The sequence below is a fragment of the Lepus europaeus genome, chromosome 5, assembly GCF_033115175.1.
Source record: "Lepus europaeus isolate LE1 chromosome 5, mLepTim1.pri, whole genome shotgun sequence".
NCBI classification, from domain to species: Eukaryota; Metazoa; Chordata; class Mammalia; order Lagomorpha; family Leporidae; genus Lepus; species Lepus europaeus.
Genome location: NC_084831.1, coordinates 50053337 through 50071780, shown reverse-complemented (window position 1 = coordinate 50071780; position 18444 = coordinate 50053337). Strand labels below are relative to the sequence as shown.

Genomic DNA, 18444 nt, shown 5'->3' with positions numbered 1-18444 from the left:
CTCCCCACCCCGGCCCGCTCTGTAAAGATCAGTGATGGGCACCTTCATTCTACCTTTACTTTGACTATATACCCTACTTTCTACCAATCCCTAATCCTACTCAACGGACATCTTAAAACGGCAATCTCAATACCTTCCCAGGTCTCCGGGGACGCCTTTCCTCCGGAAGCCCCGCCTCCCCAACACGGGAGGGGCTAGATGTGGCTCCAGCCCCGCCCCCTGACGCATTCGGCCCTGCCCCCGGGCTCTTCACCTCTCGCGAGATCTCGCGGGAGGACGGACGGGGTCAGGTCTCATCATGGCGGCTGAGGAGGCGGATGTGGATATCGAAGGGGATGTGGTGGCAGCAGCGGCACAGCCGGGGTGAGGCGGGGATCCTGGGTCTCTCCGGGGCTGGGCGGGGCGCGGAGGCGGGGAGAGGACCCTGGAGAGCCCACAGGTCCCACAAGAGCTCAGGAAGGAGAATACATTCCCCGGATCTGGGTCTGCTGGCGGCCCGGAAGGCGCCGCGCCGGTTCCGCCGTCTGGCTTGCTCGGAGCCCAGCGTGCTGGTGCCTGGGGCTCAGGTGCTGAAGCGTCGGGACAGCTCTTTGACCCTTTACCGCAGTGCTGTGAGGGCGTAGTTTAACTAGCACGTTGCGCTTCTTCCGACAGTTAGATTCTTTCTGATGTTTCCATCTTTCCAGAATCTGGCCGCTGGACGAGACTTAGCTCAGGGACTCCTGTTCCTAGGTTGCAACCCCTGGGATCTTGAGCGAGTCGTTTCTCCCTTCTTCAACCTAGAGATAGCCGTGAAAAACTTCCTGAGAAACTGCTTAAAGTGAGGGGGCCGGATTTTAGAGTTTGACAGTTCTGGGTTTTCCTTCTGCATTCGCTGGTCCTACCAGTTACCAGCAGTGTGACCTTGGGCGAGGCCCTTACATTGTCTGAGCCTCGGACCGTTCGTTTAAATTGAGAATGAAATAAGTACCCCATAAAGTTGTTGTTGAAGATCAAATGAAATAATTAGCATATGGTAGGTGCCCTGTCATTGTGTCCTTTTCCAACCCGTTATCCTTCGGTATGGTAAGGGATGTGAGGATCCAGTGAGGGACCACACTTTGTTCAACACCGATTCCTGCAAAATAGATCAATGCGGTTTGAAACAGAACTTTGTTTGACTCCTGGGTCTGTAAGAAATGAGTCGTCTTTCAGTCATGGATCTGCACTAGGTTGGAATTGGAAGAACCAGGTTCTCAATGCAACCAGCTATGTTGCTTATAAAATTGTCGACTTACTGGAATCTGAACTAAAGGAAATTGCCCTGTGTTAGATCATTTTTGACCTTTAAAGAGGCAATTTCACGTAATTTCAGGGCCCCTGAATAGGAGTACCAACCTGCCCATGAAGCACAAAGATACATAAATGTCTTACCCACTTCAAAGCATTGTAAAGCACTATGATGGTAATTAAACTCACACACCAGTCTCCTTCAAATCTCTAGGCAAAGAAATCCAAAGCCTGTTCTTATTCATGTAGTGTTTAAATCCTGACCAAGTTCTTTTCCATGTTTGATATTTACTTTTCACAAGTCAGTAAGATAGGCGTGGATAGTTATCTGCAGTCCAGAAAGAAGTGAGTTCTCATTTTGGAAATACTAAAGATTATCTGAGGATGCTGGCTGGCTCCTCCGGGGTTTGTTTTAATTTTTCTAATTGTTCTTAATTTTTCTCCCTTTTCTCTTTTCATCTTTCTGTTTTACTTGAGCCTTAGGTCTACGGAGGCAGTGGTCACCTTAGTCTCTTACAAAGGTGATGGTTCCTGATGGTTAGACCCTTGGCCTTACACAACTCTAAGGAGCATTGTTAATAGTATGTTCTAATGATTGGTGCCCAAGGTATTGGGGCACTAGTCATACGGAATTTAGTGTGAATGGTATCTATGCAGTGTGTAGTTATAGCTGATGATAGTATCTGTGGAACCCTTGGAGATTGATTTAAAATATCCTGTCAAGTGCTTGCTAAGTGCTAGGTTTCAATGTTAAAAGATGGCATTGAAACTTTGAGTTTCCTTGTACTCTTACCAGTCTCATCCATCTTTCCTTCTGCTTGTTCTTTAAATCATTGTGTTAAAAGGGGTTTTGTAGGACTTATATATACTGATCACGCAGTTCCTAATGATACAATCTCTCAAGACCCGTGATTTCTGTTGGATTGAACCATCTGAAATTTTGGCAGTGGTTGACCATTTTTTACCTATAAAAATGGTAGTTTTCCTACGTTCAACCTAGTATTTGCTGATATTTCCCAAATCTGTGACCAACGTTGACCTTTCTTCTGAGCTTCAGCTTCATTTGCCCAGCTCTCTGAATCTGTCTGTACTTGGATTTTACACAGCATCTCCATCTCAGCTTTTAAATCTTCCCCACCAAATGTGTCTGCAGTGTTCCCTAATTCAGTAGTGGCACCAGCATCGACCCAGTCACCTAAGACAGACCTAAGCTTCATCCCTTTTCCTAGTTTCTCTCCTTTCACTGCCCTCATCCTGTTGGTTATTAAGGGCCTGTTGTTTCTCTCTAAATATCTTTTCAGATATATTCACTCCTGTTATATATTCAGTCCTGTTAGATTGCTTGTTCCCTAGGTATAAGCTGTCACCTTTCTCCAATATTTTTATAGTTACTTCCTCTTTGCTCTTCTGTCACCTTGGCCCCCTTCAGTTCTTTCAGGAAGCTAGTCTTTTATACAGATCTGATCATGTATTCCCTGCATTCTGCAGTTATTTTTAAATACGTGTGTGTGTGTGTGTGTATTCATTTTCTAACTAGTAGAGAACTGTGTGGTCCATGCCTCACATACCTTGTTCATTTCATTCACCAAATATGGGGTGGGCGTTGTGACACAGCAGGTTAAACTGCCACCTGGGATGCCCACATCCAATATCAGAGTGTCTGGGTTCAAGTGCCACCTCCATTTCTGATCCAGCTTAAGAAAGGGGGGAAGGTGAATGGTCAATTTTGTCTCTTATAATCCAGGAAAATTTTAAGGTCTGAAACTATGGGGCCTTGGAGACAAATAAGGGTGTAGTGGAAGGACAGGACTTGAACAGAGAGAAACAGCATAAATGGCAGCAGACTGAATGTGGTTGTGAAGAAAAAAGAGCAGGCTCAGATTTCGGGCATGGGCCTACCACTAGGGAGATGGAGGTGCCCTTGACTGAGATAGAGAACAATGGAAGAGAGCAGATCTGGGAGGAAAGGTGATTTCAGGTTAAAGATGTCAGTTTGTGGTACCTGTGGAGATTCAGGTCAGTGTCAGCATGGATGTTGCTAATAATTTTTACTGAGGAATACTGTGTAAAAAGATTTTGTAATGAAGTTGAAATGGTGGGAGTTCTACCTCGTGCACTCTGGGCAGACCTCGTTACTTGAGCAAAGGTTTCCTTCTGCTGATACAAGTCTTGGAGTCCTTCTTTATTTTGTCTTCCAGTTATCCTCTTCCAGATCAGAGTTGATGCTTAAATTTAAACCATTTTCCCATCAGCAGTTCAGAGAAATTATTGCTGTTAGTTCATTGTAGAGCATGACCTGTTGGCCCCATAGTCTATCAAAACTGCTGTAGGGCTAATGAAAGATTCAATGTATAAACCTATTAATAGATTTTTATAACCTTAAAGGTACAAAATTCTTACCACTAGACTAAGTCTAGTTAACTGAATAACTAGGAAACTATCTGTAAGCATACAAAAGCAGAATGTCGCATTTGATTGTCTCATAGATTGGGCCTCCCCACACTTAACTGTTCAGCCTGTTTGCATGTGAGGTGAACACTGACTTTAGAGAGTTATTGTTCAGTAAAAGGAGTAAGAGATTTAACAAAGTTTGATCCCTTATGAACATAAAAATATCTTAAACGAGTTCCTGTGTATATATGGATACTAGTTAGGAGAAACTGAAGTGTTAATTCTTGGCCACTGAGCTTATTGTGGTTTGCTATGCTGAGATATTCTTTTCTCAAGAAGTTGTAAATAGTCAGACTTGATGTTTTGCAATTTAGTTATTGTAGCCTAAAGCCACTATGTATTTCAGAGGCAAGAGAGGTAGGGCAGGCATTTCTGCAGTGTTAAATCTGCTTGCTAAGGGGAGAAGGGAATGAAATATTCGCTTCACATCTACAACCCGCCAATCCCTATGCTATGTGACTTATATCTGTTAACTGATATAATACCATTTTTATGCCCATTTTCTTAATTACTACAGAAGTGATGAAAATACAGCATCAGTTTTACAGCAAGAACACTATCTTGACTCATCGTGGAGAAATGAGAATGGCCTTATTGTAAGTATTTTATAAAACTCTCTGGTGCCCTACGCTGTTACTCACTGCTCTAGGGTGTCTCTTTTCCTTTTTACTTCGTGCTGGTTCTCAGCAGTCACTGCAATAATACATTGAAACACTTTTCGTACTTTAAGGATAGAAGAACTCTTCTTTTGACTTTGAAAAGTGGCCCATTAGGAAACAACTCTGGAGGTACCTAAATTTAGGCACAAATCCATGCTCTACCACATCTCAGGTTGTGAACTTCACTGTCTTCACCTCAAAAGTGGAGATTATCACAGTGTTGTAGCAGTTATGTATTGAACTCTGCTGTGTGCCAGACTCTCAGCCAGGTTGGGGGATACAGGTATAGTGAAGATAGACATAATCTTGCTCTAAGGGAATTTACATTCTCAAGAGGAGTCAGGTTATGAACAAGCAGACAAACATAGATCATCAGGGAAATAAGATGCCAGCTGAGAATACTGGAGGGGGGAACTACTTTAGGTAAAGTTGTCAGCAAGGGGAACTCTGAGGAGGTAACATTTAAGTTGAAAAATGATGAGAAGAAAGGGTAGGTATGTGAAGAGTTGATAAAAGATTCTAGGCAGAAGAAACAGCAAGCATAAAAGTTGCAGTTGAAGGCCTATGTCTAAAGTAATGTAGGAAGGGGAAGGGTGACAATATGTGTCAAGGCTGGGAAGGCAGGTGAGAGTTCTGTTACAGAAGCCTTATGGGTCTGGAGTATGTTAAAGGGCTTAAGTTTATTGTAAGTGAATTGGCATCTCATTGGAACATTTTATGTAAATTTTATGTAGATGAATAAGTTCATTTTTATAGAATTTGTTTTGAATGCCATGAAGATTAAATTAGAGGAAAGCAAAAATAGGGTCAAAGGGACCAGATCATAAACATTTTTAGTAATCGAAGCAAGATATGATGATGGTGACTTGGCTTGAGGTGGTAACAGAAGAGACAGAAATGGACAGACTTCAATTGTATTTTGGAGATAGAACTATTGGTAGATTGGATGTGGGAATTGAAGGATATGAAAAGAATCCATCATAATTCCTGGATTTATAGATAGAATGATTTAATGACTATTAGCACCTTCTATAAAGTTGGAAAGCCAAGGGGAAGAACTGATTGAGATATGTGATAGTTGGTTCTTTTTTTTTTAAGTTGACACAGTTATAGACAGTGAGAGAGAGACAGAGAGAAAAGTTGGTTCACTCCCCTAATGGCTGCCACAGCCCATGCTGCGCCAATCTGAAGCCAGGAGCCAGGTGTTTCCTCCCAGTCTCCCATGCGTGTGCAGGGACCCAAGCACTGGGGCCATCCTCCACTGCCCTCCCGGGCCACGGCAGAGAGCTGGACTGGAAGAGGAGCAACCAGGACTGGTACCCGGTGCCCCAACCAGGACTAGAACCCGGTGTGCTGGCACCGCAGGTGGAGGATTAGCCAAGTGAGCTACAGCGCTGGCATGACAGTTGATTCTTAATTTTAAATATGTTAAATTTAAGAAGCCAGTTATTTAGCCAGTGGAACTCTTGAATGGGTGGTTGGATATGATTTAGATCTTAGAGAAGAGACATGAACTGAAAATTTTTGAGAGTTGAAAACGAGTGTGATCACCAACAGAAAGATTGTGGCTGAGGGGGGGAAAAGAATTGTGATAAACTTTAGAAATAGGTGAAATGTTTAGTGAAACGTTTGGCATCTAGTAATTCCTCATTCATGGTAGTTATTGTTACCTTATCATACCTTATGATATATAACAATATAGGTTGTTACCTTATCATAAGGTATGATAAGGTAACAATATAGGTAAGTTGTGAGACTTAACAATCCAACAGACTTAAGTCTGTTCTTAAAATGCTAGCAGTGCTGTGGCTGCATCTATGAAGTGTTACTGCCCAGTTCTTGGTATTATCATGGAAATCAAAGATGTCTGTGTGCTCAGTAAAATGGTTGCTATTTTTATTTATAATCATCATAATATTTTGTTTTTATTTAATAAAACTTAAAAGATAATTTCAAAAGTATTAAATAAATAATATGTTCTTTTTTAATAGCCTTGGACTCTGGATAGCACCATCAGTGAAGAGAACAGAGCTGTCATTGAAAAAATGTTATTGGAAGAAGAGTATCCTTTAATGATTATGAGAAAAGTAAAGATTTCATGGTTAAGGGGCTGGCACTGTACGCAGCAGGTTAAAGCCATGGCCTGCAGCACCGGCATCCCGTGGGGGTGCTGGTTTAAGTCCCAGCTGTTCCACTTCCAATCCAGCTCCCTGCCAATGAGCCTGGAAAATCAGTGGGGGATGGCCCAGGTGCTTGGACCCCTACACCCATGTGGGAGGCCCGGAAGAAGCTGCCAGCTCCTGGCTTTGGCCTGGCCCAGCCTCAGCCATTGCGTCCATTTGAGGAGTGAACCAGTGGATGGAAGATATCTCTTTCTCTCTAACTCTGCCTTTCATATGAATAAATAAGTCTTAAAACATAAAAAGAAAAAAGATTTCATGGCAAAAATCTATAAATGCAAAAGATAAAAGAGGTTCCTGTTATTTACTAGTAACTGTTATGTAATAACCATGTTACATATCTATGCAAAAAAGCAACATTTTATTCTTGTGATCTGTTTCACTTATTCTGAGATCTAATTTTTGAGTTTCTGTTGTCAGCCAGCTCTCTGTGATACCTGGATATTGAGGAGAAATTATAGAACATTTAACTCAATTAGAACCTTAAGTCTAGGCTTCCATTTTTACAGTTATATAAACTGAAACCAGAGATGTTCATTTGTCCAAGGATACAGAATTAGAATATGTAAAAGTTCTCATTTTTCTCTACCAGTTTACAGGTGTTAAGTAGGAGGAATCTTAAGTATAAAGCACAAGACAAATACTACTGGGGGAAGATTTTTTTTAGCTCCAAGTTGCAGGTTCTTGTCTGTGGGTCAGCCACTGGTTTCTTTCTTTGTTTTTTTCCTCTGTGTGTGACTTTGGAAGTTGTACTCCTTTGGATCTCAGTTTTTAATATGTGAAAGAGAATTGAAAGAAAATGATTTCTGATTTTATAATGTATAGATTTTTAATGAGTTATTTTTTATTTAGTTGAAATACAGAGTAAGAGAGAGAGAGACAGACATCTTCTGTCTGCTGATTCACTCCCCAAGTGGCTGCAGTAGCCAGGGCTGGGCCAGGCCAAAGCCAGGCGCCAGGACTTTCATCTGGGTCTCCCTCATGGGTTGCAGGAGCCCAACCACTGGTGGCATCTGATGCTGTTTTCCCAGGCATATTAGCAGGGAGCTGGATTGAAAGTGGAGCAGCCAGGACTCGAATCAGCACCCATGTGGGATGAGAGCATTGCAGGTGGCAGCTTTACCCACTACACCACAATGCTGGTTCCATTATAAAGATTATTAATAATAGCCCAATAAGTGGTGGTTTATTTTTAACTCTTCATCTTCATTTCATCGATTTCTGCCTACTATGTAAGCCAGAATTTTTCTGTTACTTTTATTCCCAATTAAGGCTGTGTTAATTTTAGAGTGTCTCCTGGTATCTTTAATTATAAGCTGACTGTTTTTAGAGTTTTTTATTCTCTGACTCTCACAAACATTGTAGTCATACCTTAGATTATTGCGTTTCAGTGATAATCACATATAATTAAAATTTTGTTGCAATTTAAGACTTAAATAGGTGAAACTAATTTTAAAATTTATTTAACTCAGTATATTTGAAATATTTTCATTTTTAATATTTATAAAGCATTAATGGATGGATATTTTATATTCTTTGTATTATACTAGGTTGTTGAAATCATGTGTATAATTTAAAACAAATTTTTGTTTATATATTCAAAAGACAATGACACAGAAACAGATACACACAGATCTTTCATCTGCTGGTTCACTCCTTAAATGCTTGTAATAGCCAGGCCTGGACCAGTCTGACGTCAGTTGCCTGCAGTCCAGGTCTCTCACTTGGGTAACATGGATACAAGTACTTGGGCTATGACCTGCTGCCTCCCAGGGTGCATATTAACAGGAAGCCTGAATCAGAAGCAGAGGCAAGACTCAGACCCAAGCAGTCTGACATGGAATGCAGGTGTCCCAAATTGTCTTAACTGTTCTGTCAAATGCCTGCCCCTGAGTGTGTATTTTATACTTAACAGTACTTCTCAGTTCATGCTGGCCAGTTTTTCAAGTACTCAAAAATTGTGCCTTTGACTGATGACCATCATATTGGACAGTACAAGTCTAGATTAATGAACATGCATTTGCTGGTTTACTTCCAGATGTAGAAACAGAAATAATGAGGGTAAGAGTTAACATGTTACAATTTAGAAAACAGACATAAGGGTTTCTTGTAACTTTGTCTTTAGTACCTAGTGCCTAGCATATTACTTGACATATACAAAATATTTATATATTTGTTAAATCAAGAATATCCTAGACTAATTTAACAGTATTGCAGTTGGCTAATTTCAAGGACTTTAAGTAGGAGGCTCCCTAAGACTTTTGAACTGTTTGTTACATTTTTAGGTTAGAGAAGAGCCCTGAACTTTTTTTTTTTTTTTAAAGATTTATTTATTTTCTTTGAAAGAGTTTCACACAGAGAGAGATATATCTTCTCAGAGAGAGAAAGATCTTCCATCTTCTGGTTCACTCCCCAGATGGCTGCAACTGGGGCTGGGCCAAGAGAAAGCCAGGAGAAAGGAACTTCATCTGGGTCTTCCACGTGGACTGCAAGGGCCCCGACACTTGAGCCATCTTCCTCTGCTTTTCGCAGGCCAGCTTTACCTGCCAAGCCACAATACTGGCCCCATACTTATTCATTTTTACACCAAATGGGAAAATAGCAGCCCCCAGAGTGTTGCAAAATGCCCTATTCTTTCCATTGTAATACAAAAATATAGTAGAGTAAGTACAGAGTGAGAAAGACTTGCATTGGATCCCAGCTTTGGATTAGGGTCCCAGCTCTGGTACTCAGTTAGCTATTTAACCAGAACTCTGAATCTGGGTTTCCTTATCTCTGAAATGAGAGTGATCAGACTCGACAGGACTCTGGGGAGGTCCCAAGGAGAACCTGCCTTCCATGATAGCCAGGACCTGACAGGTGGCCGTGTCAACCCCGACACGCCCTCTCTGTCTCTGTCTCATCTTCCTCCTGCTCAAGTGTAAAGTCACTGGCGTTCATAGCTTGCAGGAAAGCGGAGCAATCATCTGAAGACTTTCCTTTTAACATCATGTGAAATTGTACAGGTAGCTCACTTCAGTTTGGTTATTTTGCTCTCAGGTCTTTTTACTTTTTCCTGGTAAGAAGTGATGTGGAGCTGCTTGAAGCACACAGCCCTCGTCTCTGCTGTTGAGGAACAGTATTTTTTTCTTCTTACTATTTATTGAATCCTTTACTTAGTGTAGGGTTAATCTCATGAGTATAGAATAAAGTAGATCATTGTAAAAATTAAAAGAATGAGAAAGGAAGGAGGACTGAGAGTGGCAGAATAGATGGGAGGGAGGGTAAGGTGGGATGTATCACTATGCTGCTAAATCTATATATGAAGTACATAAAATTTAAAGAAAAAGAACCTACAGACTTGATTGTTCTCTAAATATGCAGAGTGGTCCAGCCCCAGGAAGTTGACCCACATTGTCTGAAAGCCTCAGAAGACTAATAGAGCTGCCAGTCTGGTGTCATAGGCTTGACCTATGGTGTAACATGAATCACCCCACCTCCCACCCCTCACCTGCAAACCTGAAGAAATATGGAAATACTCCAGAATTACCTTGTTGTTTGTTTTTTTTTTTTTTTTTATATGTTTTCTACATCTTAGGAGAGGCTGACTCTCCCCCCCCCCCCCCCCCCCACAGGCAGAGTGGATAGTGAGAGAGAGAGACAGAGAGAAAGGTCTTCCTTTGCCGTTGGTTCACCCTCCAATGGCTGCAGCGGCCGGCACTCCGCCGATCCGAAGCCAGGAGGCAGGTGCTTCTCCTGGTCTCCCATGCAGGTGCAGGGCCCAAGCACTTGGGCCATCCTCCACTGCCTTCCCTGGCCATAGCAGAGAGCTGGCCTGGAAGAGGGGCAACCGGGATAGAATCCGGCGCCCCAACCGGGACTAGAACCCGGTGTGCTGGCACCGCAAGGTGGAGGATTAGCCTGTTAAGCCACGGCGCCGGCCCAGAATTACCTTGAACAACCAATCATATTTATCTATTATGTTTTCCATAGTTTAGAATAAAAAGATTTCAACATTGAATATATTTCTTCTCTTACTCATTTCTAATAGAAGAGAAGCTAGCATTTATGTAGTGCACATTTTATATAAGCACTGTGTTATATGATTTCACATGTAGTGAATTTACCAGAGAGGTGTAAATAGTTCTATTCTTTGAGAAAAATTGGTTTAGCTTGAATTCAAGTGTGACTTCCATGAGTCTATGAATGCTTATTTTATATAATCACATAAAAGTTACATGGCTTTAATATTGCTTTAAAAGCTTCCTTAATAATTACACAGGTATTATCTATCTAAAAAATCGCTTCCAGAAAAATTGTGGCTTGATCAGAAGGAGGATAATAAAAAATACATAAAGAGGTAAAATCTATTTGTAAAGTCTTTAAAAATGTAAATTGCATTTTTAGGAACTTCTTCATAAGCTGCCTTATTTTCTTTTTTCATGTGGTGCAGTCTACAGAAAACAGCAAAAATCATGTATGTATATTTTATATTTTTTAAACTTTCTGATTAGTTAAAAATTATGGGAGAATAAAAAAGTTATGGTTGGCCCATGGAAAATCCATCTTGGCCCTTGAGTTATACAAAGTTATAACTATGAAAACAAGTTTTGTACAGATGTTGGAATGTCACAAGATTAATACTTTGATGTTCTTTTTTTGCCAGATTTTCTTTTCATGGTCCATGTAGTTACTTACATCAGATTATGGAAAAGATGGTTTCCTAGGTTTACGGGGAAGAAGCTGTCTAATATATTAGGAATTGATTTCAATTGCTTTGTCAGTTAATTTTCAACAAAAATTAAATTTCAATTTGTGACTTTCAAAATTATCTATAGAAATTCACCATTTTATAAGTACCCTTTCCCTATAACTGAGAAAAAAGCTGACATTCTTTAGCATTTATAAACTTGCATATTTATGGTACCTTATAAGGTGGATTTACCTATTTGTAGTTTCCCAACAAATTGAGGACTGAGCAACCTTTGGCTTTTTTATTTTGGTGAATAAACAGCAAGATGAAGTTGATGGAAAGATTAATTTCTTGCTTAAATCAATGAGCTTGAATTTCTTAAGATTCTGATTTTAAAATCAATATATGTAGTACCATAGTTTTGTGACTGCTTTTCTGGCTCAATTTTTACATGGGCTTTTATGGAAGAACAAAAAAAAAATACTTCCAGAACCAATTTAAACTTGTACATGCCTTGTGGGATTTAGGAATATATTAATGGTTGTGCTTTGTGTCCAGTCTAAGGAAGCCTATTTGTTGGTTATCACCTTGACTTCCTTTGATGTCTTTTTGTATTATCCTCACTCAGACCCAAGGATTGTGTCTTTTGGGGCTCCTATCATCCTGAGCTAGAGATACCTGACAGGGTAAACTTCTTCCCCCAGGTAGAGGCTGTGGCCTTTTTTTTTTTTTTTTTTTTTTTTTTCTGTTTCTGTTTTTTAATTCTTAAGACTCAAAGTATTGAATTTATTTAGCCCATGGCTATCTATAACCTTTAGCTGCATAAATAAGGAATGTTCCATTTCAGAAATTTTTTTGCAATTCCTTTTTTTCCCTTCAGGGTACACTCTCCTACTAAACCAGCCAGTTACTCAGTAAAGTGGACGATAGAAGAAAAAGAGCTGTTTGAACAAGGGCTGGTAAATAGAGCAATTTTTAATTTATAGTTAAATAATTCTAGAAGAAAATATTGATAGAGTTACAAGATTAAATTTGTAGCCACCAGAATTTTCTGTTTAATTACATTTATTACTCCTTTAGTTTTTCTATAGTTATATTAATGATGTTTCTAGTGTAGTACTAAGGAATTTCTTTCAATATCCAGGTACAAAAATACAGTTGGACAAATCTTTTTGAGTTTTCATACTTGTTCTGGTATTAACCCAAGAAATTAACTAAATTGTTTGTATGACATCATCTACCTGGATAAAAGAGAAATTTATTTCTTTCTCAGATGTTTTCTCTCAAGTTAAAATGTAAATATTTGAAACTGAGTTAATTGTCTACATTTTTAAAAGTTTTTTTTGAAAGAGTGACACAGAGAGGGAGAGACAGACAGATCTTCCATTCTCTGGTTCACTTCCCAAATGCCGCAACAGCCAGATCTGGACCAGGCCAAAGCCAAGGCCCCAGGATTCTATCTGGGTCTCTCTCATGGGTGGCAGCGACCCAAGTACTTGGGCCATTAACCACTGCTTTCCCAAATGCATCAGCAGGGAGCTGGATTAGAAGTGGAGCAGCTGGGATGTGAACAATGTGGGATGCCAGAGTCATAGGTGCTGGCTTATCCTGCTGCACCACAGCACCAGCTCCAAGCTGAATTTAGGTATTTAGCATTAGTGTACACAGTCTAAATATAGCAGAAACATTTTTTGCAGTAATGTATCACTGAGACCTATTAAACTATTTACAGTAGGTTACATAATGGAAAAAGTGCATATTTTGTTATGTATACACCAGTGTCTGATTCTGATACTACTCATTAATATTCAGAAATTGTTTTTTTATACTTTTATTTTTACTATCTTGAGTAGGTGATATATTTTCCTTTAAGGTCCATGTTACCCAATATTGTACTAGTTAATTTGAAATTATGTATATTTATATATTATGTATAGAATATTTGTGTAACACATAAGATTCATGAATACTGATCGAAGTATCGTTGTTAACATTTCTATAAATAAAGCGATGTAAAATGTATGTTTTTCTAGTCAGCACCATGACCCTCTATATGATGTTCTTTTCCATTAACTGTCTTGAAGGTTTTATCTCTTGGAGGTTTTTTCTATACTGGCAGTGTTTTTATATTGGTATCTATTGATGATATAGATTATTGCATAGTTATCATTTCTAGTTAACCACTCATTTAAGATTACTACAATTTTGGTGTCTTGCCTTTGTCAAAGACATGTATATGCATACTTGTGGGCAATATCCCTTGTCTACTCAAGAGATGGATTTGGACTCAGGAAGTGCAGGAAAAGCAAGACTTTGTGATTGGTCTTGCAAGATCAGGTGTCTGATGACACCCTGCGTTCCCCAGGACTCCAACATGCTCCCCAATGCATGCAGTCTCCCGTAATTGAGATTTGTTGCACACCACCCAAGTTTTCTTATGAGCTCAACCCCCCATAATGGAGGCTTGCAGACCCCAAGACCAGATTATCCATCTCCTGTCATTTCTCTCATGTAAGAATGAAGCACTTCCCCTATATCTAGGATATATCTCGGTCATACACTCTTTTTTTAATTATTTTTATTTTTGACAGGCAGAGTAGTGGACAGTGAGAGAGAGAGACAGAGAGAAAGGTCTTCCTTTTGCCATTGGTTCACTCCCCAATGGCCACTGCGGCTGGCGCACCGCGCTGATCCAAAGCCAGGAGCCAGGTGCTTCTGGTCTCCCATGCAGCTGCAGGGCCCAAGTACTTGGGCCATTCTCCACTGCCCTCCCGGGCCACAGCAGAGAGCTGGACTGGAAGAGGAGCAACCGGGACAGAATCCGGCGCCCTGACTGGGACTAGAACCTGGTGTGCCGGCGCCGCAGGCAGAGGATTAGCCTATTGAGCCGTGGCGCTGGCCTCAGACACTCTTGACCTCTGAAGATACACAACTACCAAGGCAGCACTTACAGTCTAATTTTTCTTACCTTAGCTCATGCACAGGTTGCCTGGTTGCCACAGTGCTTGCTTTTTCTCTTCTGTGTCACCTGTACTGTCTTCTGAATGACAGTTGAGCTTTTCTGTGGCTTCTGCGGGGATACAGGACACCCAGACAGAGCAGGTCACCCAAAATCATGTGGGATGCATCTCCTACTCTGTCGGAGTCCCATGCAGGCATAGAAATACCACACAAGTCCCAAAGTTTGTGGGAAACATTCTCACCTGTCCATTCAAAAGATGGACTTGGACTCAGGAAGTGCAGTGAAAATAAGATTTTATTATATTATCCGTCTTGCAAGATCAGGTGTCTGAAGAGCAGGCACACCTGGAGAAGTTATAGCAAGCAATTTATATCCTACCATGGAGGTCCCTCCTGTTCCACATTGGCTGAGTACTCTGGGGTGTACAATCTTTCCAGATGTCACCTAACTTACAAAGTTACCTTCATCCTTCCTTCTCTGTACTTTAATTTACTCTCCTGAGTTGCCTACTCCATAACATCCTGTTTTCCCAGTTTGTTTTGCTACATCAGCAAGTCGGCTAATAGTAATTTTCCATTCTGTGTTGAAAATGGGCCACTAGACATTTTCTTACAATATGTATGCAAATAGGTTGTGAATTTAAGTTCCATTATGAGACTGCTATTGTTGCCATTGGTGGTAGTTATTGGGACTACATTTGCATGGTTCAGAATTCAAAAGGTACTTACAGTTAGAGAGTGTTAAGTCTCACTCATCTCACTCAGCAGTTCTTGTTTGAGGTAGCCATTGTCATCTCTTCTGTGTGTGACCTTCTAGAGATATTTTCTCCATTTTTAAACAAATGTGTATTTATATAGAGATTTGTAGAAAGTTGCCTTATACATTAAGAAATATTTAAACTTAGAATTTTTTTTACATAAAAAACGTGGAATTATTGGTTATATCTCCAGCATTCTAAAGCATATTGCTATTATTTGTTTATAGAGTAACTTCTTTCAGGCTTGGAAGAGAAAATTACATGATTCTGGCTGATGGGGGAAGATTTTTCCTTCATTTCTTGGTCATAGGACTATCCCTTTGCTCTATTTTGAAATTAGCCCGTATTTTCTTTGCTCCTCTTTTTAGTGTCTCTGCCCTAATTTTTTTAGTGCCCAAGCCCCTAATATCTAAGTTGATCACTCTTTATTCAGATCTCTTCTGTCTCCAGAAATGCTCTATGCTATCAAGTCACCTGTTTGCCTTCATCCCCCAATAAAAATAATTCTTCAGTAAATTGATCTCAGATGTTGCTTAAGAGAAATCTTAAATAATTTATACTTACTAATAATTTTCACAGAAGTACTTTGAGTTTTAAGAAATTATTTATATGTTAGATTTTCTGGTAAATTTCAGAAATAAGCATATAAATTATGGTTTATCATTTGGCTTTGATCTTCAAAGATAATTTGCTACCATCATGCATGATTGATTACCTGACTTGTAAGTCTGACTCTAGGGTCAGCTTCCTTGAGTTGTGACTACATTTTTGTTTTTCACAGTTTTCAAAATTCTAAAAAATTAAAGAGTTATTGACCTGTCATGGGAGGCAGAGTAGTATGTATTAGGGATTTTGTAGAGGTTTTGTATAGTTAGCCCTTTCTAAAATTCTGTGTGTTCCTTTGTATACGTCAGAATAACATGGGTGCTCTATCCAGCTCTCTGTTCTCAGTATTTTCTCACTATAGCTTCAATGTTAGGTGGTGCACAGCCTCTGACATTAGAGAGGTATAGAGAGGTGTTGGTGGTATGTCTGCTTCTTTTATGATTTGATCTCACAAGTCAGTTCACCTGTATAGAGTGATATAGATATAAATGTGGATATATATAGTCTGTGATACATGCATAGCATATAAAGCTAACTGCTATGGGGCACATAGTGGATATGGGTAGGATATTACTTTGAAATTAGTGCAGAGGACGTTTAGTTGATCTTGTAATTGGAAAAACATAACCTGCCTCCCTTTAGTAGCTTAGATCTTTTAAGACGTTACCTTTAATTTAAAACATCATAATATGCAATATAAATTCATAGTTAGGTAATAGAGTTATGGATCTGTATTTGAATAGCTATAAAAAAAACCTAATTTCTAAATTTCTTCAGTTGATTTTCAGAAGTTTAAGTTTCCAAAAGAAGAATGTGAACTTTGATTTTAAGGACATTGTAGGAGTCCTCATTTGTACTTCAGAAAATAAAGATGGATTATTATTTCAGTTGATTGTTTTTAAATGTGGCAATTGCTTGTATTAGTTAATCAAAAGTAATTTTCTTCCATTTTGATAACATAGACTAAATTTGGCCGAAGGTGGACCAAAATTGCAAAGTTAATTGGAAGCCGCACTGTTTTACAAGTGAAGAGTTATGCCAGACAATACTTTAAAAATAAGGTAAGCGGAATATAAATATCCTTGTTATTTTTTTTAATTATTATTATTTTTTTTTTTGACAGGCAGAGTGGACAGTGAGAGAGACAGAGAAAGGTCTCCCTTTGCCGTTGGTTCACCCTCCAATGGCTACTGCGGCCGGTGCACCGCGCTGATCCGAAGGCAGAAGCCAGGTGCTTCTCCTGGTCTCCCATGGGGTGCAGGGCCCAAGCACTTGGGCCATCCTCCACTGCACTCCCAGGCCATAGCAGAGAGCTGGCCTTAAATATCCTTGTTATTAATGATACATTTAGAATGAGCAAATTAATAAGCAGAAACGTTTCTTTAATTTAGGCATTAAAGTTTTATTGTTTAAAAGTTTTTATAGGGAAAGGGTTTGATATCCGTAATCTACTATATGAATATTTATTTAAACTTTAGAGCATGTCTTTATTAATATTTTTATTAATTTCATACAGCAAAATAGAACAAGATATTATTTACTCAAAACATCAAATAAAGCAAGTAATATCCCAAAGAGAAAAACTTAAAGGCCTTGTTTTATTATTTCCCCTTAAAGATTTTTTTAAAGAAATATTTGCATGGCAGCTGGTGTTGTGGCATAAAGGGTTATAAGCCATCGCCTACAATGCCACCATCCTATGTGGGCACCAGTTCGAGTCCTGGCTGCCTCACTTCTGATTCAGCTCCCTGATAATGTGCCTGGAAAAGCACCAGAGGATGACCCAAGTCCTTGGGCCCCTACATCCACATGGGAGTCCTCCTGGATGAAGTTCCTGGTTCCTGGCTTCAGCCTGGCCCAGTTCTGGCAGTTGCAGCCATTTGGGGGAGTGAACCAGCATATGGAAGATCTATCTATCTATCTACCTCCCTCCCTCCCTCCCTCTCTCTCTCTCTCTGTAACTCTACTTTTCAAATAAATAAAATCTTTTAAAAAATTACTTTATAAAAACTTCTAAAAATTATTAGAACTTTGGGAACATTAATGCTAACGTGATTTTTAAAATGTTAAGTAACAAGGAAATTTTTATAGTTTTGAAAAATTGAAAATTTTAATAAATTACAGGATTCACAAAAGTGCAGATTTTTCTAGTTTCTTATTTTTCTAGTTTTTTATTTTTTCAGTATCAACCATGCAGTTGATGACAAGAGCCTTGGGTGATTATTGACATCATAAATAAGAGTGTCAATTGTTAAATCAACAACGGGAGTCACTGTGCACCTACTCCCCATATAGGATCTCTGTCCTTAATGTATTGTACTATGCGAATTAACGGTAAAACTACTACTCAAACAGTACTCTATACTTTGTGTGTCTGTGTGGGTGCAGTCTGTTGAAAGCTCTACTTAGTATATACTAAGTTGATCTTCTGTATAAAGGTAATTGAAAATGAATTTTGATGAAGAATGGGATGGGAGAGGAAGTGGATGGTTGCAGGTGGAAGGGAGGTTATGTGGGGAAAAGCTGCTATAATTCAGAAGTTGTACTTTGGAAATTTATATTTATTAAATAGAAGTTGAAAAAAAAAAGACTTACGAGAGGTCTTCCATCCACTGTCTCACTCCCCAGCTGGCCGCAACCGCCAGGGCTAGGCCAGGCTGAAGATAGGAGCTAGGAGCTTCTTCCAGGTTTCCCACCTGGATGGCAGCGACCCAAACACTTGAGTCATCTTCTGCTGCTTTTCACAGGCCAGTAGCAGGGAGCTGGATTGAAAGTAGAGCAGCCGGGACACAAACTCGCGCCCAAATGGGAGTCTGGCGTTTCAGGAGGTAGCTTTACCCCATGTATCATACCACCAGCCCCAACTATGTGATTTTGATAGTTGGAAT

General features: G+C 39.7%; 1 protein-coding gene across 4 annotated transcripts in view; it reads left to right on the top strand.

Annotated features, from left to right (window-relative positions):
- The first annotated feature begins 280 nt into the window (after positions 1–280).
- The window catches only part of MYSM1 (Myb like, SWIRM and MPN domains 1), a 48666-nt gene continuing 30502 nt past the window's right edge, over positions 281–18444 (top strand). For 2 of the 4 annotated variants that reach the window (XM_062191426.1, XM_062191425.1), the window contains exons 1-7: positions 281–363; positions 4238–4316; positions 6371–6441; positions 10821–10898; positions 10992–11015; positions 12112–12190; positions 16519–16617. In XM_062191426.1, the coding sequence (XP_062047410.1) occupies positions 299–363; positions 4238–4316; positions 6371–6441; positions 10821–10898; positions 10992–11015; positions 12112–12190; positions 16519–16617 (495 nt within the window). In that variant the 5' untranslated portion in view covers positions 281–298. Of the gene's footprint in view, positions 364–4237; positions 4317–6370; positions 6442–8484; positions 8621–10820; positions 10899–10991; positions 11016–12111; positions 12191–16518; positions 16618–18444 lie in introns of those variants that run through there. The other 2 variants (XM_062191427.1, XM_062191428.1) reach the window with 2 other exon arrangements.